The 26,884-nt window shown below is 33.6% G+C and overlaps 1 protein-coding gene across 2 annotated transcripts in view; it reads right to left on the reverse strand.

The window, feature by feature from the left end:
* The window catches only part of NELL2 (neural EGFL like 2), a 433,796-nt gene that overhangs the window by 20,870 nt on the left and 386,042 nt on the right, over positions 1–26,884 (reverse strand). For both annotated transcript variants that reach the window (XM_079139564.1, XM_079139563.1), the window contains exon 17: positions 624–764. In XM_079139564.1, coding sequence (XP_078995690.1) covers positions 624–764 — 141 coding nt within the window. The remainder of the gene's footprint in view (positions 1–623; positions 765–26,884) is intronic.

The raw sequence follows: 26,884 nt of genomic DNA on the forward strand, positions 1-26,884 counted from the left end.
TTATACCCCTTACTACAGGATATGAAAGAGCAGAGGTGCTTGTCAACTCACTGAAAATAATTCAAAATTAATGGTAACTAATTGAATATAATGTGGTTGAACTTTCTATTCCTACTAGATTAAAAACTTCTTGGAAGCAGGGATCACATCTTTTGTTTCCAACATTCTACATTCACTAAATAGCTCTTATTCTACCAGGCAGGCGATATGTTAGGAATCCCCCAGAATAGCATGTACTCTGTGTACTACCATTTCCATATCACCACCATGTTCCTTTTATCCCCATTTTCCCTCTCTCCAGCTTTCCCCATCTATTTTTCTCTTGGGAAGGATTTTTGCAGGCTGTGTTTTCAAAAGTTTACGTATTATAGGATTTTCATTCTAAAACATTTTTTCAATAGTTGCAAGTATCTGTAAAGATAGGGCTGCAAACTTTGTCTAAAAATAAATTGCCGAATTGGCAAGCCAAAGTTAGATATTGATATATTTCTAATCACTGTTGGATAAATAGCAAAAACAACCAATGAGCTAAATATGAAATCAGTGTCTACTGTTTATGTCTTACTGTATGTTCTTCAAATTAAGAAAGGTTATTGAACTGTAGGTGTTCTCCTTGTACTGACCTTCACATGATTCCCCACTTGGTGAAAACATTCCATTGTCATGATAGCCATCTCTGCACTCACAGTGGTACCATCCAGGCAGGTTAATGCAGTTAGCACGACTGTCACACTGAACAAAGCCATCAGAGCATTCATCAATGTCTGTTTGACAAAGAAAACAAAAGTGGGATTTCATACAATTGTTTCTTTTCTCTTAAAGAAACTAGAATATCCTGTTACAAGGCTACAATAATTTTTAACACCAGGAAATCCTTGAAACAGAAACTATAAAATCAATAAAGTATCTCGGTTGTTAAAGCTGTGTGAAACAATGTAGTGGTATTAGTAACAGGCGAAACATCTAAAAGGTGTCTCTGATTTACAAAAGTCATTCAACTGGAAAAATTGAAAACCATCTGTGATGGTTATAAGAGCTTCTCGACAAATATTACCAATATTCTGGACACAGTCCAAGATTGCATTTTGCAGTCCTATCAGGTTAGGTATGGACGTGTGACTTCCTTAAGCCAATTAGGGGATAGATGATAGGTGTTGCTTCTAGGCAGGGACTTTAAAATGCAGTTTATGTTTTACATGAACCCTTCCTCATCAGACAGAATGATTAGTGATTTTTCAGAAGGTGTAAATACCAACCTAAGTTCCTGAGGGAGGATGACATGGGTCACATTCCATAGCTACCTGGGATGGACTATAGTATGAGCAAAAAAATCAACCTCTGTTGCTTTAAGCCACTGAGTTTTTCGGGTCTCTTATTACTATCAGCATATCCTATCCTAACCTAATACAGCAGTTGCCTTCAAGATATGCAGCGGCAGCATTTGTGCATTAGTGTATTTTCAAGAATGCATATCATTTCAATCACTTTTTACTATGTTTTACATAGACTATGCCAATTAACCCTTAGGAAAATCTTGCCATGGAGACAGCATATTGAGCTTGTGAAAAAAATGAAGCAAAAGGAAATTATGTAATTTTGAGTCCAGTGGCTTGACCGAGACTCTGCATGATTACGGCTGACAAAAATATCTACATGTACCACTCCCATCTTGACAGCTTCACACTATGACAGAAGGTTTCATCTGCCAAGGAAGGGTGGCCTTTCATTTGTGCTCCTTCCTGCACCACATTCCCCACTACAGTGATCAGGGATGATGATGTGCCAAATATTGAAGGTAAGACCAGCTGTATTTTAGAGTCCTTTTCCCTTCTATAGTCCATTCTATTTGGTAGAATCTACTCCTTTGCATTTCTTCTAACTCCAAACTCATTGAAGCACATATTTCTTTTGTTTTTCTTTTAAAAGTTCTTCTTTTCTGATACTCTATTTTGAAAGAGATAAGTTAATGAATACACAGATAAATAAGCAAAAATTATCAGGGAAATAAGCCAATACTCATCTACTTTTTAATAGTTCCTCCAATAAAATGGCATGTAAAACAGTCTCTTAGATCAACAATATTACATAATAAGACAAAAATTAAACATATTATATCACTATAACATTTTAACGTTATTTCTATACTATGAAAGTGTTTGGCTTCCTTTCCCAAAGAGTCAGCTACTACTGCCAGTGATTCCTATTGACAAAATAATTGTAAGTGGTCAAATCAGCTAACCATCTACTCCCTGACATATAGCTACTGGGGATTTCATCCATATACTCATAGGCCTCATAGGTTTTTATGAAACAACCTATTTGTACTTCAGGGGCCTTACTAACTATGAACTTCTGATTATAAATAGGTCCAGAATGTTATTCTCATTTCAGCTTTATATGGTTGGTCTTTTCTTCTAACCCAAATGATGCAGAAAATTGATCATGTCATTTCTTAAATGCATGGACAAAAGAAAATAGGTTGAGATTTAAGCTTTAGAATTGCATTTCATTGGAAAAAGGCCAGGAGGGTAATGTTGATAGTCATCTAAAAAAATTAGTTCCCAGTTGATTATTTGGAAATAAGTATTAATAGAATATTCTCCATTGACACAATTTTCCCTTCTATATTTAGTCTTCAATTTAGACCCTTCTTTCTCAGTTCCTATGAAATAGACATATATTTGAAGTGTTACTTCTCCACTTCTTTTCTCTCTCATTACTCCTTTTCCAATCACCTGATTTTCTCCTATATTACTTTACACCCACCTCACTTTATTTACATTATGACACTTCTGATCTACAAACACACTCTTTAAAGTTTAATAGGGTTTTAAGGACTGGAGTTACACACATATGCCTGTCATAATGTATTTTATTACTTAGTTTGAACATCGTTTTATTTTTAATTATTAATAGGTAGCATTTTAGGGGATGGATATAAAAATATGTTTCATTCATTAATTTAGCATTCAATATTTATTGAATGCCTGTTAAGTGCTGGAGAGAAAAGGTTGTACAACACAGACAGGAACAGTTTCAAGTTTATCAAACATTTAAATTGCATTTTATATTCAGAAAAAGCTATGTATGAAATCTGAATTTACAATCATTTAGAACAGTGTTTTCCAGTATATATCTTCCACTAGTGGTATGGTATATAGGTTATGGTGGCCAAATATTTTATTTTAATGGTTATATATTTATTTTTCTGAATTATTTCCTTTTACAGCAATTATAACTCATAGTACAGTAATGAGATAGAATTTCAATTTTGAAAGTAAGCCAAAGACATGGTGGTGCATCCCTGTGTATCCCTGTGACTGGGGAGGCTGAGGCAGGAGGATTGCAAGTTTGAGGCCAGCTTCAGCAAACTAGTGAGGACCTCAGCAATTTAGTGAGACCCTAAAATTTTTTCTCAAAAAATAAAAATAAAAAGGATCAGAGATATATAGCTCAGAGTTAAAATACCCCTGGGTTCAATACTAGTAACCCCCCAAAAAAAAGTTAAAAAAGGGAAAAGAATTATTGAACAATATCAAGTAAATACTGCTCTATATGGTAAAAGAATATGGTGACAATTATGAAAATTTGAAAATATCAATATGCAGTTTAGGGCAATTATTCATATTTCAAGAGAATTTTTGAGCAATTCGTTATGTAGTAAAATGGCTTAATTCATCTAAAATGAGCTTCAATTTATTAAAAACATATATGTCATGGCTCATGTATTTATACTTTCTACCATTTAGGGTAGGTAAGAAGAACTAACTAAATAAGTAATTGCATTTTATACATTTATTGAAGAACTAACTAAATATGTAACTGCATTTTATACATTTATTGTTCTGCTAATTTTTTTGTTTTGGTTTGAGTTTTTTTGGTTGTTTCACTGTTTTATTTCAGCTTTTTATATTGAGATATCTCTATATGCACATGTGATTTTAAGAATAATACAAAAATATCCCCATTTACTTTTATTCAGTTCCCCCCAGTGGTAATATCTTGCAAAACCATAGCACAAAATCATTCCCAGGATATTGATATTGACATTGACATAGTCAAGATTCTAAACAGCATTCTCACCTCGAGGATGTCTCATGTTGCCTTTTCATAGTCGTACCCAATCCTCTATTGCCCTCAGCACTCCTTAAAACCTGCCAATCACTAATATGTTCCCCATTTGTACAATTTAAGTGCCTGAGATTGGTATATGAATGGAATTAAGCAATGTGTAACCTTTTGGGATTACCTTTTTCCACATTCAATGTAATTTTCTAGGGATTCATATAGATATTTAGGTAACCAATAGTTTTTTTTTTTAAATTATGTAATTGCTAACCAGTATACCATAGCATAGATGAATCACAGTTTGTTTAACTGCTCATCCACTGTAGGATATCTGAGTTGTTACTAGCATTGAGCTACTTTTTTTGAAATTTGCTTATTTTTCAATTGACATATAAAATTGTATGTATGTATTTTTTGTGTACAATATGATGTTTTAAAGTATGTATACATACTTTAGGTAAATTACCTCATTAATAAATGCATTATCTCACCTAGTTATTATTTTTGTTGTGAGAACACTTAACATCCACTCTTAAATTTTTCAAGAATACAAAAAATTATTAACTACAATTAACCTGATGTACAACAGATCTCTTGAACTTATTCCTCCTACTGAATTATGTATGTGTAGCCATGGACCAACATCTTCCCAACTCCCTCTCCACCAGATTCTGTAACCACTGCTCTCCCAACTTCATGAGATTCTACGTATGAGTAACTGCAAGAATATTTGTGTGAATCTAGCTTTTTCACTTAACATAATGTCCTCCAGATTTAACCACAGTGCCACAAATGACAGGAGTTTTCCCTTCTTTATGGCTGGACAGTCCTCCATTGGGCAAATATACCACATTTCTTTTATCTATTCATTCGAATCCTTATCATTGGTACTGTGAATAAATATAAACACAGGAGTGCATATGTATCTTTAAGATATTGATTTCATTTTCTTTCAAATATATACCCAGAAGTTGGATTGATGGAAAATATGGTAGTTCTATTTTTAGTTTGGGAAGAAACTTCACACTGTTTTACATAACAGCACTAATAATTCACATTCCTACCCACAGGGTACAAAGACTTCCTTTTTTCTACATCCTTGCCAACACTTGCTACCTTTTCTCTTTTTGTTTTTAAATATCTTTTTAGTTGCGGATGGGCACAATACCTTTATTTATTTTTGTATGTGGTACTGAGGATTGAACCCAGTGCCCTGCATGTGTGAGGCAAGTGCTCTACCACTGAGCCCCAGCCCCCTTTTGTCTTTTTGATTATAGTCATTCTGACAGTAGTGAGATGGTATTTCATCATGATTTTGGTATTCATTTCCCTGATTTTTGGTGATGATAAGGGTTTTGATAAATACTTCTCAGCCAATTTGTAGGTATTCTTTTGAGAAATGTCTATCCAAGTCTTTTGGTTCATTTATTAATGCAAGTAGATTTACTATTGTTTGCTCCCTATATATTTTGGACATTAACCTCTTATCAGATGTATAGTTTGAAAATATCTTCTAATATTCTCCAGGTTGACTCTTCACCCTGTTGATTGTTTCCTTTGCTCTGCAGAAGCTTTTTTAGTTGGATTTAACCCCATTGGTCTTGTTTTGCTTCCTTTCCTGAAATTTTGAGGTGATATTCAAAGATACCATCACCTAAACTAATGTCATGGAACTTTTCTTCTAGTTTGCGGGTCTTACATGTAACTCTGTCACCCATTTTGAGTTGATTTTTGCATGAAGTATGAGATGACAATCTAATTTCATTTTCTATATATGGACATCCAGTTGTACACACACAATTTATTGAAAAGACTGCCTTTCCCAGTGTGTATTTTTGGCACCTTTATTGAAAATCAGTTAGCTATAAATCAATGGGTATGTTTCTGGGTTCTTTGTTCTGTTCCTTAGTCTATATGCCAGTTTTCAAGTCAATACTGTTGATTGGTTACTATAGCTTTGTAACAAAATTACCTTTTGAAGTCATGTAGTATGATGCCTCTATTTTGGTTCCTTTTCTTCAAGATTGCTTTGGCTATTCAGGGTTTTTGTGGCTGAATATAAATTTTAGGATTCATTTTTTCAAGTTATGTGAATATCTTTGATATTTTGACAGGGAGTGCATTGTATTTGGAGATCACTTTTGATAGTATCAACATTTTAACAATATTCTTCTAACCTATGAAAACAGGATATCTTCTATTTATTTGGGTTTAATTTCTCTCACCAAAGTTTTATAGTTCTCTAAGTATATAGGTCCTTAGTTCCTTGGTTAAATTTTTTGCTAATATTTTATTTTTGTAACTATTGTAAATAGTATTGCTTTACTTATATTTCAGTTAGTTCACAGTTATTGTAAAATAATACTACTTATATTCCTAAATTGATTTTGTATCCTGCAACATAACTAAATTCTTTTATTAGTTCTAAAATTTTTTGGTGGAATCTTCATGATATTCTATCTACAGGATATGTGCTTGCAAAATAGGGACAATTGAAGTTCCTTTCTGATTTGGATACATTTTACGTCTTTCTATTGCCTAATTGGTCTGCCTAAAAACTTCCAGTGACTACTATGTTGAACAGAAGTGGCCAGAGTAGGTGCCCTTATCTAGATTTTAAAAGTAAAGTTTTCAACTTTTCCTCATTCAGTACGATATTAACTATGGGTTTGTCATGTGTAGCTTATTATGCTGAGGTACATTTTTTGTACATCTAATTTGTTCAGTTTTTATCATAAAGGAAGGTTAAATTTTGTTAAGTGTTCTTTCTACATCTATAGAAATGATCATAGAGTTTTGTCCTTCAATCTGTTAAATGTGATATATCACATTTATTAATTTGCTTATGTTGAACCACACTGGCATCCCTGGGATAAATCACATGTGATTATGGAGAACGATTGGTTTAAAGCACTGTTTTTCAGTGTACTACTATAGTTTTGAGGAATTTTACATCTATGCTTATCAAGAATATTGACCCATAGTTTTCCTTTTTTTTAAATTGTGTCTTTCTCTAGTTTTTGCTAGTCTGGTAAAATATGTTTGGAAGTATTTCTTCCTCTTCTGTTTTTTGGAAGACTTTGAGAAGAATTGGTGTTAGGTCTTCAAATGTTTGCTGGACTTCAACAGTGAGTCATCTAGTCCTGGGATTTTTTTTTTTTTTTTTTTTTTGATGTGAGACTTTTTAAAATAAATGATTTCATTTTTTACTCATTTTTGTTCCATTCCAGATTCTCTATTTCTTATTGATTCAAACCTTGGTAGGTTGTATTTATCCAGGAATTTATCAATTTCTTATAGGTTGCCCAGTTTGTTGGCATGTAAGTGTTCATAAGTCTCCCATGACCATTTTCTACTTCTGTACCATTAGTAGTCATGTCTCCTTTTCATCTCTGACTTTAGAGTCTTTTCTTTTTTTTCTTAGCCCTACTAAAATAGTCTGTTTATCTTTTCAAAAACATCCCACATTTTGCTTTTGCTGATATTTTCTATTGTTCTGGACTCATTTATTTCTGCTCTAGCCTTCATTTTTAATTTTTTTTAATTTCATTTATTTATTTTTTACTTTTTAGAAAATGTATTTATTTTGATTCATTGTACACAAATGGGGTACAACTGTTGTTTTTGATACTGTGGAATGAACCCAGGGGTGCTTTACCACTAAGTTGCTGAGGCTAGCATTGGACTTGGTGATCTTCCTGCTTCATCCTCACAAGTCTCTGGGATTACAGGTGTGTGGCACCATTACCAGTCTTGTTCTTATTTTTCTAATTTCTTGAGGTACAATATTAGGTTGTTTGAGATCTTTCTTCTTTCTTACGTAAGTATTTATTGCTATAAACTTTCCTCTTAGAACTAATTTTGCCGTATTCCATGGATTTCGGTATGCTGTGAATTCAGTTGCATGTTGAGATTTTTTTTCCTTTCCATTTTTATTACTTCATTGACATATTGGCTATTTAGGAGTATGCTGTTTAATTTTCATGTATTTGTTAATTTTCTGAAGTTCCTTCTGTTATTTATTTCTAGTTTTAAACCATTATGATAAAAAAAATGCACGATATGATTTAAATCTTATTAAATTTGTTAAGACTTGTTTCATGATCTACATATGAGATCTATCCTGGAGAATGTTCCATGTGCTTTGGAGAATATTTATTCTGCAGTTGTTGGATAGAATGCTGTGAACATGACAGCTAGTTTCATTTGTTCTAAAATGTATCCTAAGCCCAATGTTTCCTTGTTGACTTTATGTCTGGATGATCTGCTCTTTAATGAAAAGTGGGATCTTGATGTTCTCACCTATTATTTTATTACAGTATATCTCTCACTTCAGATCTCTTAATATTTAGGAACTCCAACATTGAGTGCATATGCATATATAATTATAATTATTATATCCTCTTGATGAATTTACCCTATCATGATCATATAATGATCTAATGATCTTTTTTATCTGTTTACAGTTTTTGACTTAAAATCTAATTTTTTCTTGAAAAAAAGTTATTCCTGCTCTTTTTGGTTTGTATGGAATATAATTTCCTATACTTTCATTTTTAGTCTATGTGTTGTTTTTATAGATGAAGTGAGTCTGTTATAGGTAGTATGTAATTGGGTCTTGTTTTTCTACTCATTGATTCACTCTGTGTCTTTTGACTAGAGAATTTAACCCATTTACATTCAAGGTGATTATTGATAGGTAAGTACTTACTATTGCCATTTTGGTGTTTCCTACATGTTTTTAAAATCCTTTAATGATTGCATTATTTCTCTGTCTTTTGTGAAGTTAACTGAACTTCTTTAAAACAATTTTAAATTCTTTATCAGGAAGTTCATACATTTCTATATCTTTAGGGTTGCTCACTTCACTTTGTTTTGTCCATTTGGTGAAGTCATATTTTCCTGAATGTTCTTGATCCTTATCGTTATGTGTCAATTTTCATACATTGAAGAAGTAGACATTTATTCTTGTCTTCACAGTGTGGCTTTGCCCGGGTATTTCTTTTATCAGTAAACCTGCACAGAAATTCTGTATAGGTCATCTAGTATTGTCCCTAAGCCAAGGCTTATGTAGCCACAGCCATTGTAGTACTAGGACATATCCTAAACTCAGGACTGTCATGGTTGGTAGTGTTAGGTGGAATCCAGTGGCCACTAAGGATAGTGAAGAGCTTGGGAGCATCTGAAATGCTCAGCTGCTGAATAGTTGATGATTTTCCAGACCATAAGGCTACTTTAGTGAGCTGGCAGTGATGCAGGCCAGCGATGGTTCATTTTGCAGAGGCTATGGTTCCCTGCCTGCTACCAGGGAAGCTCAGAAGACTCATTCTGTGGGCCTGGTGCTAGATTTTACTAGTGGGCCTGGTATTAGACAGCAAGACAAACACCTATGATCACTTCCCTCTTTTTCTCCTAAGTGGACAATATGTCTCTCCACACTGTGCTGCCTGAATTGGGAGAGGGATGATGTGGGAAAAGTAAAATTGTCCTTCCTACCTTCTTCAATACGTCTTTACTTCTTATTATTGTATAACCAGATACAGTCATTTTTCACCTAATTTTCTTAGTTTCTGTGAAGGTATTTTTCTGCATGGTTACTTGTTTAAATTGATGTGTTTATGGGTGGGGTAGGAGAACCATAATCAATGGAGGATCCTATTCTGCTATTTTGTTCCACCCATCTCTTGTCCTGCTAATTTGACTAGTTTGTGCAAAATTTTCTACTTGGTTTGAAGTCAGTAAACTCTAGAATGAAAATTTGCTTCAATTACCAAAGTGTGTCCTTCACACCAGAAGTGGTTCACAGCTCTAATTAAAGACAAAGATATAATAAAACAAACAACTTTATGTATAAGCTATTTGATGATATGCATCTCTTATAAACTCTGTAAATATTTAATAAATAGAGATATCTGATCCACAAATTTTAAGTTGAATATATTTTGTCTATATATGAATTAGGCAATTAGTACAAGTTATATAAATGCATACATTGTTCTTCACATGTGCACACAGTGTGCTTTAAATACTGTATCATGAAAGAAAATAATAAAACATCTCAATCTATTTCTTGGATACTTTCTTCAGGTAAGTTTAAACCTAATTTTACTTTATCCAGTTGAATTATGTACACAGAAAACAGCAAACCTGGGGGACAAACTACGTTGTTATTTTATTACATATAAGAACTACCAAATTTGAACAAATTACTTTCCAAACTGAAAGAGGGTGCTAGAAAGTGTTAGTACAGCTTATATACGATCATATGATTTAGTCTTAGAAAGACCTTCCTTTTGGATTCCGTTGATGTAGTATATAGAAAACTTAAAAAAAAAGATGATAAAAAAACTATTATTACATTACATATTCTGTCTTAGAAAGGAACTTGTTTCTTAATTCCTTAGGACAATTAGAATTTTTTCAATATCCATAGCTAGTCAGCTAGCTATGATATTATGATGCTGTGCCAAAGCACAGATGATCTATATTCTGAAAGATGTTTAACCATCAAATGACAGTCAGCAGTCATACATCTGGGAATAAAAATCAACTTAGATAATAAAAGTAGAAGGCACTGCTGAAGAAAGGTTTTCTAGAAAGTACCAATGTTTTGAAACAGTAATTTAAAAACAGGTAAAAAAAAATCAAGAAAAAAATGTATAAATTTTTAAAAAGCTTATATATGTGTCTTGTTTTCTTTTTCTCCCTGAAGTCAGGCAGCACAAGACTTGGCACAGACCAGTGGCTACAGAGGTAATCACCTAAAAATGGCTTTTTCTGTCAGCATTTAAGGGGTCATTTTAGAAAATGAGAAATTATTTTCTTACAAAATTAAATGTAGTTATAGAATGTTACACTTGAGTAATAAAGTTTTTCTTATGTATAATAACAGTTATTTCTAGTATAATTACAAATAATAAAAAAATCTTCAAGTGTTTAAAACTATCTATCCTAAAATGGAATTTAATAATTATTTTCACCATCTCCTTTTAAACTAAGAGAAAAACTGATAAATTGCTATGCCTATATTGTATACATAAAAAAGGACATACAACTCTTTATTAAGATGAGGACACTATTTTTTGGTAGAAAAGTCATATAATGTGAGTACAGCCTTTCATACTATTTGTTATTAGAAATATGATATAATTTCTCATAAATAGTGCTTGTTTTATTTATATCACTATCCCAGACACTGGTAGTTAAATTATATTGATAAACAGCAGGCAATTAAAAAGCCTCAAAACAATCAATCAACTCTTGATTACTCACATGTGGGCTATTTGCTCTCCAGATTATCTGCAGCACTTTTTTTTTTAATTACAAGGTCATTTCCCTCTGTCTTTTGTTGAGCTTCTGGGGATGTGCTTATAACTTTTAGGTGTGAGTGCTCAAGTAATACAAATGCATCTGAGAATCATTAGTTTTAAGAGCTAAGTTAGATTTGGGCATAAAATATTGTCTAATATTTCATATAAGAAGACTAATTTTCTCCTATAAGTCCTTTTCAAAAATAAAATATGACAATATATGCAAATAGACTTGAGAAACCTAAAATTCTTTACAGAACTTAGGTGATAATATTTCATATTTAGTGAAAATTATTTTCATTACTTTATAGCTCAAAACTAGTAAATTAATGACTGGTATTAAAAATACATAGATGTGCTGGGCGTGGTGGTGCACGCCTGTAATCCCAGCAACTTGAAGGTTGAGGCAGGGGGATCACAAGTTCAAAGTCAGCCTCAGCAACTTAGTGAGGCACTAGGCAACTCAGGAAGATGCTCTCTCTAAAAAAATGAAATATAAAAAAGGGTTGAGGATGTGGCTCAGTGGTTAAGCAGCCCTGGGTTCAATCCCTGGCACACTACACCCCCCAAATGCATGGATGTCATTCATCACATTATTTTAGCTCTTACAACAACCATGTGAAGTATTCTTATGTCTATGTCAATGAAAAGGACATGGTGATAGCAAATGCATAGCCCAAGGCCACAGGACAGAGCAGAACTCCATCTCTAAGTCCAGTTCTCTTTCCCTACAATATGGTGCTTCTAAAAGCCAACACTTGACCAACAAGAAACAGTCTATTAGTTAGACTAACTCAGTGTATATCTCAATGTGAGTGAATTTCAGCTCTTTACCTTGTTAGTTATGTGACCTGAATATGCTACTAAATGTCTGAGATCTCTGGTTTTGAATTAAGGTAGGGCTCTTTTCTTTACTAACTGGTTGTTACATACAGGTCTCACAGGATAAGAAGTACTGGGCTTATAATAGGTGTAAATGCCTTGTGAGGTTGTTTTCATTATCTCAGGAAAATATCACAAACATTTGAATTAGGGGAAATAGTAGAAATAAGGATAAAGGAGCTTATATTATCAAATGCTCATCTTCAATTATTGTACAGGCCCCTCTCATTTGCCCTGCCCTGATATCAGGCTGCTCAAGTTCACATCCCACATGTTTGTGGAATATGCCACAGGAAGAAAAAAGATTGGGACAATGTGTCTTTTGTTCTTTCTTAGTGTCTTATTTTTCTATCATTCTTTTTTTCTCCTCAGGGTCTTTGCATATACTGTCTCTATTGCTTACAATCCTCTCTCTCCCTCATCCTCTCACCTGGTTAGTTAACAACTTCTCATCCATCTGTGTGTCACAGTAATATTAATTTCCTTGGGGAAGCTTTCACTGACTCAAAAGTTATGTTAGATTTCCTATTACTCACAGGTTTTCATACTTCATCCCATATTTTCCTTGTACTTTGTTTTTATTGCACCTATCACAAAATTTTTTTAAAAATTATGCTAAATTCTTAGTGATTTCCCCTCATACCAGGGTTTTAAGTAACCAAATGCCACCAATATACTGAAAAATACATGTAGTGAGTAAAATAGCATCCCCTAAACTATCATGACTAGTAAGCATATAAAAATATGATCTTATTTAAAAACAGAATCTTTGCAGTTAAATTAGGTAAGAATCTCAAGATGAAAACATCCTGATTTAGGGAGGCCACTAAATCCAAGGACTGGTGTCTTCAAAAGAAAAGAGGGCAGACACATAATAAACCATCTTAAAATTTATATGGAACCACAAAATCACTGAATAGCTGAAGTAGTCTTGAGCAAAAAGAATCAAATATACTACAAAGCTATACTAACCAAAATAGCAAAGTACTGACATAAAAAACAAACTCACAAATCAATGCAACAAAATGATAATGAGCTTAGAAATAAACCAATTTTCAAAGATATTGCCAAAATACACAACCTGAAAAGACAGTCTGGTCAATAAACGGTGTTGTTAAAACTGAATATCTAATATAGAAAATTAAACTAGACACTCCTCTCATATCACATACACATATCAACTGAGAATAGGTTTCATATGTACACATAAATAACCTCCAAACTATGAAACTGCTAGGAGAAAACAGATAAAAGCTCCTTGACATTGGTCTAGGCAATGATATTTTTTATATTATCTCAAGAGCATAGGAAATAGAAGCAAAAATAGACAAATGGGATTAAATCAAACTAAAAATCTTCTACAGAGCAAAGGAAACAACAGAGTGAAGAGTCAACCTAGAGAATGGTAGAAGATATTTTCAAATTGTACATCTGATAAAAGGTTAATGTCCAAAATATATAAGGAACTCAAACAAATCAATAACAAGAAAACAATTGCGTAAATGCATTTTACTGTCATGGATAACTAATTAGAACAAATAAAGAAATAAAAAATTTTAAAAATGGGGGCAAAAGAAGACATACAAATGACCCAGAAATTCATATAAAATTGTTCATCATCACAAAGCACCAGGGAAAAACTTATCAAGACCACAGGAACATTAATGTAATGTTGGTGGGACCGTAAATTAGTACAAATATGGAAATCAATATGAAGGTTCTTCAAAATGCTAGTAATGGAACCATCATATGTCCCAGTTATACTACTCCTATGTATTTATCCTAAAGAATTAAAAATTCAACATAATATAGTGATACAGGCATACCCATGTTTATAGCAGTACAATTCACAATAGCCACATTATGGAACAAGTTTCTTTGTTAGCAGATGAATGGATAAAGAAAATGTGGTATGTATATACAAAGGAATTATATTCAGCCATAAGTAAGAACAAAATCATGTCATTTGCAGAAAAATGGATGGAACTTGAGAGCATTATATTCTGTGAAATACGTCAGACTCAAGTCAAGTCATATGTTTTTTCTCATATGTGGAAGCTAGAGAGAAAAAAGGAAAAAGAGGTTGGGCAGTCTCATGAAAACAGAAGGGAGGCCAGTAGAGTTAAGGAAGGGATTCAAAGGGATAGAGATGGGAAAAGAAATGGAGGTACTGTGGAGTGAAACTTACCAAATTATGTTATATGCATGAATGAATATATCACAATGAATTCCACTAATATGTGTCATTATAATGTACCAAACTACAGAATCAACCTAGGTGTCCTTCAACAGATGAATGGAAAAGAAAATGTGATATATATATGTATATATATGTGTATAAATATATGGTATATACATATATAAATATGTATAATATATATAAATGTGATGTGTGTATACACACACACACACACACACACACACACACACTGGAATATTACTCAACTTTAAAGAGGAATGAAATTATGGCATTTACTGGTAAATAGATGGAGCTGCAGAATGTCATGCTAAGCAAAATAAGCAATCCCCCCAAACCAAAGGTTGAATGTTTTCTCTGATAAGCAGATTCTGATCCCTAATGGGAGAGAGTAGGGAAGAATAGTTACTTTAGATTAGGTAGAGGGGAGTGAAAGGAGGGGAAGGGGTGTAGGGGTAGAAAGGATAGTAGAGTGAAACAGATGTTATCACCTTATGTACCTATATGACTGCATGACTGATGTGATCCTACAACATGTACAATAAAAAAAATGAGAAATTATACTACATTTATATATGATTTATCAAAATGCACAAATTTGTTGTAATGTCCTGTATAGCTAATTAGAACAAACAAAAAATTAAAAAAAACAAAACAATTGAGCAGCTATAAACATTGATGTGGCTGTATCACTCTAGTATGCCAATTTTAAGTCTTTTGGGCATAAACCGAGGAGTGGGATAGCTGGGTCAAATGGTGGGTCTATTCCATGTTTTTGAGGAATCTCCATACTGCTTTCCAGAGTGGCTTCACCAATTTGCAACTCCACCAGAAATGTATGAGTGTGCCTTTTCCCCAAATCCACACCAACACTTATTATTGCTGGTGTTCTCGATAACAGCCATTTTAATTGGAGTCAGATGAAATCTTAGGGTGGTTTTAATTTGCATTTCTTAATTACTAGAGATGATGAGCACTTTTTCACATATTTGTTGATCACCTGTATATCTTCTTCTGTGAAGTGTCTGCCTAGTTCCTTAGCTCATTGATTGACTGTGCTCTTTGTAGCTGCTCAATTCACAATAGCTAGGTTGTGGAACCAACCTAGATGCCCTTCAATTGATGAATGGATAAAGAAACTGTGATAAATATATATATATATATATATATATATATATATATGTACATATACACATACATACATATATGTATGTGTATACATACATATGTGTGTATATATATGTATATATATATAAACACAATGGAATATTATTCAGTCGTAAAAAAAAATGAAATCATGGCATTTGCTGGTAAATGAACAGAGTTGGAGAATAACATGCTATATCATGCTAAGTGAAATAAGCCAAGCCCAAAAATCCAAAGGCTGAATGATTTCTCTTATAAGTAGATGATGATACATAACAGGGAGGCACTGGCAGGGGAGTAGAGAAGAATGGAGGAGCTTTGGATGGTGTAGAGGAAAATGGTGAGGGAGGGCATGGGGGAAGGAAAGAGAGTTGACTGAGAAAGACAGTATTACCCTATATATATGAATGACTACATGAATGACATGAATCTACATGGTGCACAGCCATAGAAATGAAAAAGTGAACTCCATTTGTGTACAGTGAATCAAAATGCAGTCTGTAGAAATAAAAATCAAGACAAAACAAAACAAAAAAACCCTTCAATTAATTCTTAATTTTGGTCTTTCACACACCGTATTAAATCCATAAGCAAATTCTATCAGCAACACCTTTCAAATAATCAAGAATCTAATAATGACTTGCAAACATCTTCATGCTTTACTACTCCAGTCCATGTCACTATCATCTCTCACCTGAGTTAATATGACAGCTTAATTCATCTGCTTGGCTCCCTTTCCCTGCTATAGTGCATTCAGAATCCACAGAAGCCAGATGATCCTTATAAAATACATGACAGATTGTGTTATATATCTACTTACAGAGAATTTTGTGAAGGAAGTATCTTGGGAAAACATTGTGGAGGATGTATGTTATTAATAACAACTTTTTTAGTTCTAAGGCTGAGGACTACATTTCCCAGAAATCCTTTCCCTAAATGTGATTCTGTGTTGGCTGAAACATGAGAACATTTTGAGATTTACCAGAGATGGGTTATGCAGAAGCCATCGTTCTTGAGAAGTCACAGGGGTGTCAGGGGTTCTTATAAGCTCTGGCTTCTCCACCAGTTCAACTGCATGAATCTGAGGTGATTAGTGAATGAATCACAAATCCTTTGACTGTAAAGACCTTCACTCTCCCAGCTCCTTCCATATCTGTCTGCAAGGTCTAGTTTCTAGATAAATCACCTTACTCCTATGACAGAGTGACTGCATCTCACTGATGGATTATACACTGATACAGAAGAGTATATAGACTAGAAAACGGAGAGTTGATTTTAAATAATGAATGTGTGACAATGAGTACCAGAAAAATAATTATCAATTAGAAACTTTAGAGTTAACAAAATGATTCAAAGAAATGAACTGCTATGTGTATACTACCTGCCTCTCTAGTAGATAACATTTCCGTGATCATAAAGGGGTAAACACTATGGATGTTTAAATATTAAATTCAATTCCTAGTGAAAGCATGAAATATTCTATTGTAGTTACTGAATATAATTTAAGTATCAACCTTAGTAATGTAAAAGCATGGAAGACAGAAGTTAGAAGATGAATGTGAGAGAAATTGGGAGATGACAGAAGACAGAAGAGGAGATGGAGGTAAGAAGTAGAACCAATACATTTATCTTACATAGTGGGGAGTAAAAAACTCTATAGTTGATAAAATGAGAAATAAAGAGAGAAATCTATATATTTTTATATATCTACATCTATATATCTATGTAAAACAATTTATATGTCACATACATGGTGGAGGACTTAAAGGGTAATCAATAGAGAAACTGAAACTAGTGACAAAGCTATATTAGAATAAAGGGTATATGGAAGGGTGACAATATAAGTATGACAATCTCCATCTTCCACAGCTAGTAGTCTAATGATAATGTTTAAAATTGACTAATTAAACAAAGCATAGTATATACATCTTAAAAGAATTAAAAGTAGTTCCTCCTAGCTGCATGTCTCCTGAGGTTCCAAGAGAAAATTAAGCCTAATGTCCTAAGGCATCTGTGTAAGTCATCAATTAATTTCTCTACTGTGTATCTGGTATGGTGCTAGTCATATGCCATCTTTGGGAGATGAGAAAATAATCCCTCATGGCATTTTCTCATTTTCATTTGTGAGAACTCCTTTTGAGAAAGACTGCCAGGAAGTGAGCAGGCAGTGAGTCAGGGACTGTTGCTTTACATTCTAAGTTCTCCTATGTTGTCTGATATATTTTAACCACACCTCTCTCTTTTTTGTGTGTGTGTGGGGACTACCAGGGACTGAACTCAGGGGCAATCCACCAATGAGCCACATCCACAGCCCTATATTGTATTTTATTTAGAGACAGGAACTCACTGAGTTGCTTAGCACTTAGCACCTTGCTTTTGCTGAGGATGGCTTTGAGATTGTGATCCTCCTGTCTTAGCCTCCCTAGCTGCTGGGATTATAAGCGTGCACCACCACACCTGGACCATGTGTCTCTTTCCTTTAAGATATATTTTTAAAAACACTAATAAATGCCATTATAGAAATGTTATATATGAGAAGATGGTGATTTAGTTAATCATGATGTGCAGATGGTAGAGAAAAAATGAGAATAGCAGAGCCAGAAGTACCCTAAAGGAAAACTAATCAGAATTGCTATTGTGAGATGCTATAAAATGGGACAAGACTAAATGAAACTACAGATTATAGAGAGAGGAAAGAAACACAGATGCTCCGGGGGAAACTGTGGGGAATGGAAAAGGAAGAAGAAGAAAAGGAGTGATTGTTAGTAGAGAGATGGGAATATCAGAGTCTGACACAGGGAACACAGGAGAGGAGAGTGTCAAAGAAGAGAGGGCTATCAACAATGCCAACGGGCATTCTGAAGTGCCTCCATGTATATTTGAAAACAGATATTTCTGGTTTAACACAGAAATAAAACTCCCTCTAATATATGAGCAACAATTTGAACAAAGCATTAAAAAAAAAAAGGAATTCTGAAGTGAGATGAAATCTCAAGGTAGTTTTGATTTGCATTTCTTTGATTGCTAGAGTTGTTGAACATTTTTGAATATATTTGTTGACCATTTGTATTTCTTCTTTGAGAAGTAGCTGCCTATTTATTTATTGATTGGGTTATTTGATTTTTTGGTGTTAAGTGTTCTGGAGTTCTTTAAATATTCTGGCTATTAATCCACTATCTAGAGGAGAAGGTGGCACAGATCTTCTGTTCTGTAGGCTCTATTTTCATAGTCTCAGTTGTTTCCTTTGAGTGCAGAAACTTTTTAATTTGATGCCATCACACTTAATGATTCTTGAATTTATTTCTAGAGTTTTAGAGGTCTTATTAAGGAAGTTAGTACCTGCACCAGTGTGTTGGAGTATGAAATGCTGGTGAAGATATGTTTTCCACTTTGGAAAGCAACATGGAGTTTCCTCAAAAGTCTAGGAATAGAACCACCATATAACCTAGCTATCATACTTCTTGGTATTTATCCAAAACAACTCAAATCAGCATACATAGTAATATAGTCACATGAATGTTTATGGCAGCACAATTCACAGGGGCCACATTATGGAACCAACCAAGGTATCCATAAACTGATGAATGGGTAAAGAATGTGGTATACATACACAATGGAGTTTTACTCAGCCACAAAGAAGTTATTGCATTTGCTGGCAAATGAATGGAACTTGAGGACATCATGGTAAATGAAGTAAGCCAGACTCAGAAAATCAAGGGTTGATTGTTTTCTCTCATATGTGGAAGCTAGAGCAAAATGAGGAAAAAAATAAAAGGAGCACCATCAAAACAGAAGAAAGATCAGTGAAGTAGATGAAAGGGATAGAGAGGGAGAACACAGGGATAGAAAATGGCTTCTATGGCTTCTATACTTCCACAACGTAGACAATGTATACACAGAACAGTTTCACTCATTCATCTATTAAATGCTTATCATATAAAACATGTAATAAACAGTATGAGAGTATGTTCCAGAGTTCACAGTTTTATTAAAAATAATGCATGAACATAATAACTCAGATAGAAGGAGATATTGTAAGATCTAGAGATTAAGAAATACATGAATTTGGGAAAGAGATATTACTTCACTCTGAAACTCTGACCAGTTCAATGAAAGTTTGACCAATGAAGTAAAATATGGCTCAACAGAAACTTTCAGTTTGATTCCTACAATGCTGGCAAATTACTTAAAACACTTATTCGTTTATTATATTGTGAGATGATATGATATTTAGGCCCCCAAGAGTAAATGAAAATGAAGCATCTACTAGCCCTACAATAATAAATAGACTGCTCTCAATCGAGGTGAAAACAGAAAAGCCCAAATTCCTGTTTCCCAGTCTTTTTCTAATAGCAAGGAGTAGACTGTCTACTTGATCTACTTAAGATTACTTTCCAGGGGAAGAAAGAAGTTGATTTTCTCAAACTATCAAACTATCCAGCAGGAATAAGAGGGATAGAGGGTTTTGTATAATAACATATTGTAAGATTTCTAATTATTAATATAGTGCTGAAAGAAATTTTATGCATTTGATGTATTCACTTACTGGTATTCAGGTAAATGAGCTTTGAATGGCATGCCAGGAATGGTAAGATGACAGTCAAAATAGCTATTCTGTATTTATTTGCAAACTAACTGACAGACCTGTATCACAAGAAATACTGCATTTGAGTGAAATGGGATCATAGATGCCAATAAACAAAGAAATGCAATACTACAGTTTACATATATCTGAATAAGAAGTTGTTGGATACAGCTTTTGAGTGGGTCTAACCATGAAATGTACTGATGAATGGCTTCTATTGGCTTTGAGCAATGTCATACATCTGACAGACTGTCTACATTCAGACCATTTTATTATAACAACCACTTCCATCTCTGCTGAAACATCCATTAACTTGATGTGGGTTCTTCAGCAAGTAACAAAACATCCTATCTCTCCCACATAGATAATTGAAGGGAAAAAATAGCAAAAAGAGAGCAATCGAGCAAACCAATAACTCCTTCCAATTACAATTAAGTGAAACAGCCTATAGGTTTCTTAAAGACAGGTTTGCTCTTTAATGGTGCTCTAAAACCTCTTAACCACACAGACTGATAGCAACTCTCTGGTCCTGTCAATACGAGGTCACTTAATCAAACACTTTCCAGACTAATTATATTTTGTGTTCACTTTAACAGCCTATTTCTTCATGATCAATCAAATCAGTTGTACAATCCAATTTCACTGTGAAGGCAACCCCAAATGATAGATCAAAGGGTTTCCAGTTCTGAGTGTTTGATCTTACAGATTCAGCCTAATTCTGTACTTTAGGTAATGTATCTTAAAAAGGAAAAAAAAAAAATCCTTTCATTCACATTTTTGTGATTATCTGATAAAAGTCAAAGGAATTACAGAGGGAAGGCAACTGACAGTTGTTTGGCTACTAACTACTAAGTATTTTATCTATCTTCTGCATCTAATTTCCATTTTATTATTTACACACACACAGACACACACATATACACTTCTTTTCTTTCTTTATTGTGTTTGTATAGTGATAGAAGAAATAATATGAAGGGACCAAAAGGAAAAATCGCCCCTATATGAACAGAGCTGCCATAAGCTACTTGAAGTTTTCTGTGGCAGCACATGTATTTAACAGGAATTTATCCTGCTTCTGCTCAAAGGCATGTTCTAACACTGCAAAGAGGTTTGTAAGAAGTTTGTCCTCTAGTATTCTAGTAACTTCACAGCACAGGTCAACAGTGTGAATCATTTAGAGTCTATACTGCCTAGTATTAAGCTGCTAAGGCAGAGGAAAGGTTCTAATCATACAGTGATGAGATGGTGATTAAATAAATTATGCACATATATAAAATGTAATGCTATATACTCTCTTAAAATTATGCTTTTGAAAATTCCTAATGACATGGAAAAATGCTTATAATAAATGTGTAAAAAACTAGGATCAAAATTGTGAACAAAATATCATCCCAGTATTATAAATGTGCTATATTCATGAATAACAGTTATATTCAGTTGGTAATATCAGAGATGATTTTTATCTTATTTTGTACAGTTTTCTTCATTTTGCAGATTTTCTAAAATTAAATTTATGGTGCTTCAATAATTTAAAAGATTTACCAAAAGATATTAGAATTTCATGAGTAAAATCAGAATGGAAATTCAAAGAGTAGCTCATATGTAGCCCTTACATAATCTCTCAAGAAGGCGGTCAAGGTCATCTTGTCCGTCTCATCTCCCACTATACTGTTTCCACATATCCTGTGCTCAGAGAGCTGTACTGGCCCTCCTGTCCCCTGCCTATGGAAGGATTTTCCCCTCTCTATGCCTTTTGCCTGCAAGGGTCCCTCTTTATGGAATACACATTCACTGACTTGGACTCATCAGAATCATGTTTCACGGGTTTTCATGGGTCTTACTTATCGAAATTCTCTGGGTTCTAATTGTCCTGCTGCACTTACTCTTGAACCACCAGTGTGCTGAATGCCTATTCATTTTACCAAAACAAAATGTGAGGCTTTAGAGGGTCTAGCTCTTGCATTATTCATCTTTCAGTTCCTCTGTTTCTGGGATACAACCTGGTGCACCGTAGAATTCAATAAATACTTGTTGAACTCAAAGGAGTTGTCCTTAATATATAGGAGTATCATGAGTGTTATGCATTTGGATTGAGTTTTCAATGCAAATGAAAAAGCATTAATGAAAAGAACTTATGTAAGCAACTGCATTTCTTCAAAGGAAATAATTCTGTAGTGGACTTTAAAAATACATGTGTTGGTCCTTTAAACATTGGCCCACAGTAGCTAGCATAAAAACAAGAAGGATCTTTGGATTTAAAATCAAAGAGAAAACAACAGGGGCAGCCTCTGAAAAGACTAAGCTTACAGCCTCCCTTTATTATGGTGGTAGAGGTTCAGAGAAAATGATGTACATTGATACATGTCATATTATTTTCACTTTGTTTCAGAACTACAGTAATAATAACTGCTTTGAAATTTAAATCTGAGATTTAAAAATAAATTTCATTTTACTGAAACTTTCAAATGCAATACACAAAATAGTTATAATGTACAACTACAAAAGTAATCATTCTTTACTTTTAACTTCTTAGGGAGGATGATTTAAAATGGAAAAACCTTCTGTTTAATCACCTTCACTTATGCCCCAGTGTTATATCTCCCTAAATCACAGAGATGTCCCCTGTAAATCTTCCCACCCTACTGTCTCCTGTGCCTAGGGGGAAAAAAAGAGATTCGGTAGTTAGAAAAGTGAAATCTACTAGGTAGGAAAGCAAAATAAAATGATGAATTTTATCTTATTGGCTATACATTTTTTTTACACACATTTCATTTCTTGTTATTTTGCAGGAAACAGAATAATAGCACCTGCTAATAAGATACTACATTCCTGGAAAGAATAAAAACATAGTATAACTAGTAAAAACTAGTATAGTATACTAGTTGTGGCAGAGATTTCTTGCTAACAGTTCACAGAAATCATTTTCTTCTTCATTGGGACACAGCTAAACTGTACGAGTTTGTCAGTGGAATATGAGTGGCCAGGCTTTTAGGAATCAGGTGTGCTACTTCTATCCCTTTTTCCCATTCTGTGCCTGGACACAGTTAAGGAGGTCACAGAGAATACAGGAAAGGAAGGGGTAGGCAAAACTTAAGGATATAAGTTCCCCAATTTTCTTCCAATAGGAAACAGTTTGAATAGTTATACAAAAAATTAACGTTTATTATATTTAAGTCAGAATGTAGTTTGATTCAATATGTTATTGCTGCTAATATTCCTGGTATGGTATGAATGTTCCCCCTCTCAAGGTCATGTGTTGAAAACGTAATTCCCAACACAATAGTGTTGAAAGTTGGGACTTTAAGAGGTGATTAGGTCAGGAGGGCTCTGCCCCCATGAACGAATTAATGCTCTTTATTCCAAAGTCAGTTAGGAGAAAAGGTGCTTGTATCATTAATCATTATGGGAATGAATATCAAAACCCCAATGAGATATCACCTCATACTTGTTAGGATGGCAATTATTTTAAAAAGCAAAAGGTAACAAGTGTTAGCAGGATGTGGAAAAAAACCAAACTCTTTTATATTGTTGGTGGGACTATAAATTGCTGTAGCCATCATGGAAAATAGTACAGAACTTCTTCAAAAAAATAAAAATAGAACTACCATATGATCCAGTAATCCCATGTCTGGGCACATAGCCAAAGGACTTGAAATCAAAATATGCCAGAGATCTCTGCATTCCCATGTTCATTGAAGCACTATTTCACAAACGAGCTACTGAAATAACATAAATGTTCACCAACAGATGAATAGATAGACTTGTAGGACATATGCACAATGCAATACTATCCAACCTTTAAAAAGAAAAAGATCTTTGGGACAACATATATGGCCTGGGAGGGCATTACATTAAGTGAAATAAACCAGACACAAAGACAAATACTGTATGATTTCACTCATAAAATTTAACATAGTCAAATTCATAGCAAAATAGAATAGTGGTGGCCAGAGACTGGGGACAGGGGAAAATGGGAAGATGATGATTAAAGGATACAAATTTGCAGTTGTATAAGAAAAATAAGGTCTGGAGATTTACTATACAAAACAGTATCTGTATTTAACTATATTGTACACCACTACAAATGGCTAAGAGGATAAATCTTTGTTACGTATTCTTACCAAAACCTCAAAACAAAACAATCAAAATAATAAAGGGGCAAGAAGAAACTTTGGCGGGTGATGGATATGTTTATGTTCTTGATAGAGGTGATGGTTCACAGGCGAATACTTATCTATGAGCTCCTCAAGATGTATACATTAAAGCATGCACAGCTTTTTAAGAATATAACAAGCTTACTTTGGTGATGAAATTTAAAAATATTCCCTAAGTAATTCAATACTATACCCTATATAAACTAACTGAAACCTATTTTTTCATCTATACAAAGCTTGGTAAATTCAAGTATCATTTGTTGTGAACCCCATTTTCTGACTTCTTCCCCCTTGAACAAGGATGTTATTTTTCTAAAAATATATGCAATATACTAAAGTGACCTGTGTTCACATTTGTGTTCATTCATTCATTCACTGAACAAATTGAAGAACTTGCTATTTATTAGATCTTGGGAAATACATGACTGAAAAGAATATAAATCCTGACTGCAAAACTAACAGACACTGATCTGTGAAGAAGAAATGTAACTTGTTGTATCAATATGTGTGCTCCTATTTATTTCCCTTTCTCTTCTATCTATAACCTTCTTCTCTCCCAAGAGACTTCTCACTCTCCTTCAATACCTGTCCCCATCTCACATACAGAAAACTGAGTCACCTGCTATGAAGCAATGGCAAAGACTGGAAAACTCAAGGAAATAAACCTAAATAGATACAATGTGAATTGTATCTGTAAAAATCAGGTAACAGTTTGATAAGGAGATGATGCTAACCCTGGGGAAACATCCAGAAGACTGTCTGAAGATGGTAGAAATAGGAACTATTGTCCAACTTGGATTGAAGGAGCCCATAGTGACTAGTTTTTAATCACCAGGTAATAGTTACAAAATCGATGAAAGCAAAGCTTTGATTATTCATAAGATAAAGGACCTTCCTGTAACATGACCTACCAGAATCTCCTCAGATAAAATGAAATTATTCTGGGCACACAAATTCAAGGGGCACAGGGACATATAAGTTATATATGTAATTATCCTTGGATAAACATTTGGGAGACCAGTACCAGAAATCAACTGGTTTGGTTGCTTACATGAGCAGGTCAAAGTGCAGAGATTTGGGATATTATTGCTATTATCAGATTTGTGATGTCTAGGACACAAAGTTATGCAATTTTTAAAAATTACCTTTAAGTCAATTAATTAGAATATTTAGAAAGGTTTTGCATTGCATATAATTTGACAATATTTTTAGTTAGAAAAAATATAAAATTTTCTAAAATATCAGTGTTACCAAATGGTTAATTTGTAACTTTGAGTTGCTTTTCCATGTTTCTTCATTTTTCAATATGATGTAGATAAATAATATCCCTTATGGCCTGTGATTTTTAAAAATTATATTAAAATTAAAGTACTATAATCCTCTCTTAGGAAATTCCTTCAAAGTGCTGAAACGTTCACATATTTTGCTTTAAAAAATACGTATATTTTTGATTGGTTCAAATATTTTCTCTACTCAGATTCACTGTATCTCTTGAATTTCACAGAAAACTTCACAGAAAACTTCAATTATAGGTTCCTTGCAATGAAGATAATTGTTCCCAAATTTTACATGTGATTTTTTTCTTTTTCCTGGCTTTAAGGGGGGAAAAGATGGATAACAGTATTTCACTGTTATTATTATTATTATTCCTATTCCTATTACTACTACTGCTACTACTGCAAGTTCTCTTCAATTATACAAAATTCTCCACAAAGAGGATACTTACCAAATGATTTTTAGTGCAAAATGTCAAGACTATATGAAAATGTGCAAAAAGGATAAAGAAGAACCAGTTATTTATTTTTATATTTTGAGGAAACTATCCCCAAATTCTCACATTGATAACAGTATACTTTCTCTCTCACCCGCTTACTCTATTTCTCTCTCACTGTCTTAAAGTTATTGCTATGACTTTCAAATTTTATTTTGCCATAGGCCAAAAATCCCAACAGTGCCATAAAATATGACCTATAATTTGGGATTCTCATCGCTGAGAATTTATTTGGTCAGCTTCTATTATCTACTCTATTTATCTCTCCATTTCAATTGGGCCATAGAGGATTGGTTAAAGGTGAACATTTCCTGTAAATGAGTCTCTTCACCTCTATCTCCCAGGCTGATTCATGACCTAATATAACCTTTGACCCCAAGAAGGTAGATTTCTAAGAGAATAACTCTGCTGGTTTTAGACTGCTGTTTGATTTCATAAGTACAGCTGAGAAACCCTATTAAATATATCCAAGAATTTCTACCTCAGTATATATATAAAATGTTCTTCCTTATCTTCAAAATAAAACAGCTAAAAAAGAAGCATTAAAACAACTATTTATGTAAGTACAATGTAGTTGATAAAAGTAAATATATAGTGTCCTACACACTGTGAAGACATATAATAAGTAACTCATTTTAGAAAGTAAATTATAAAGACTATGGAGAACAATAAAGTAAACATTGTGAGAATAGAAAGTTTAAGTGTTCCAAACTAGAGACAGAGTTAATTTCCATACACTATTCCACACACACACACATTTGTTTTCTTCTG

This window comes from Sciurus vulgaris (assembly GCF_902686455.1).
Source record: "Sciurus vulgaris genome assembly, chromosome: 5".
NCBI lineage: Eukaryota > Metazoa > Chordata > Mammalia > Rodentia > Sciuridae > Sciurus > Sciurus vulgaris.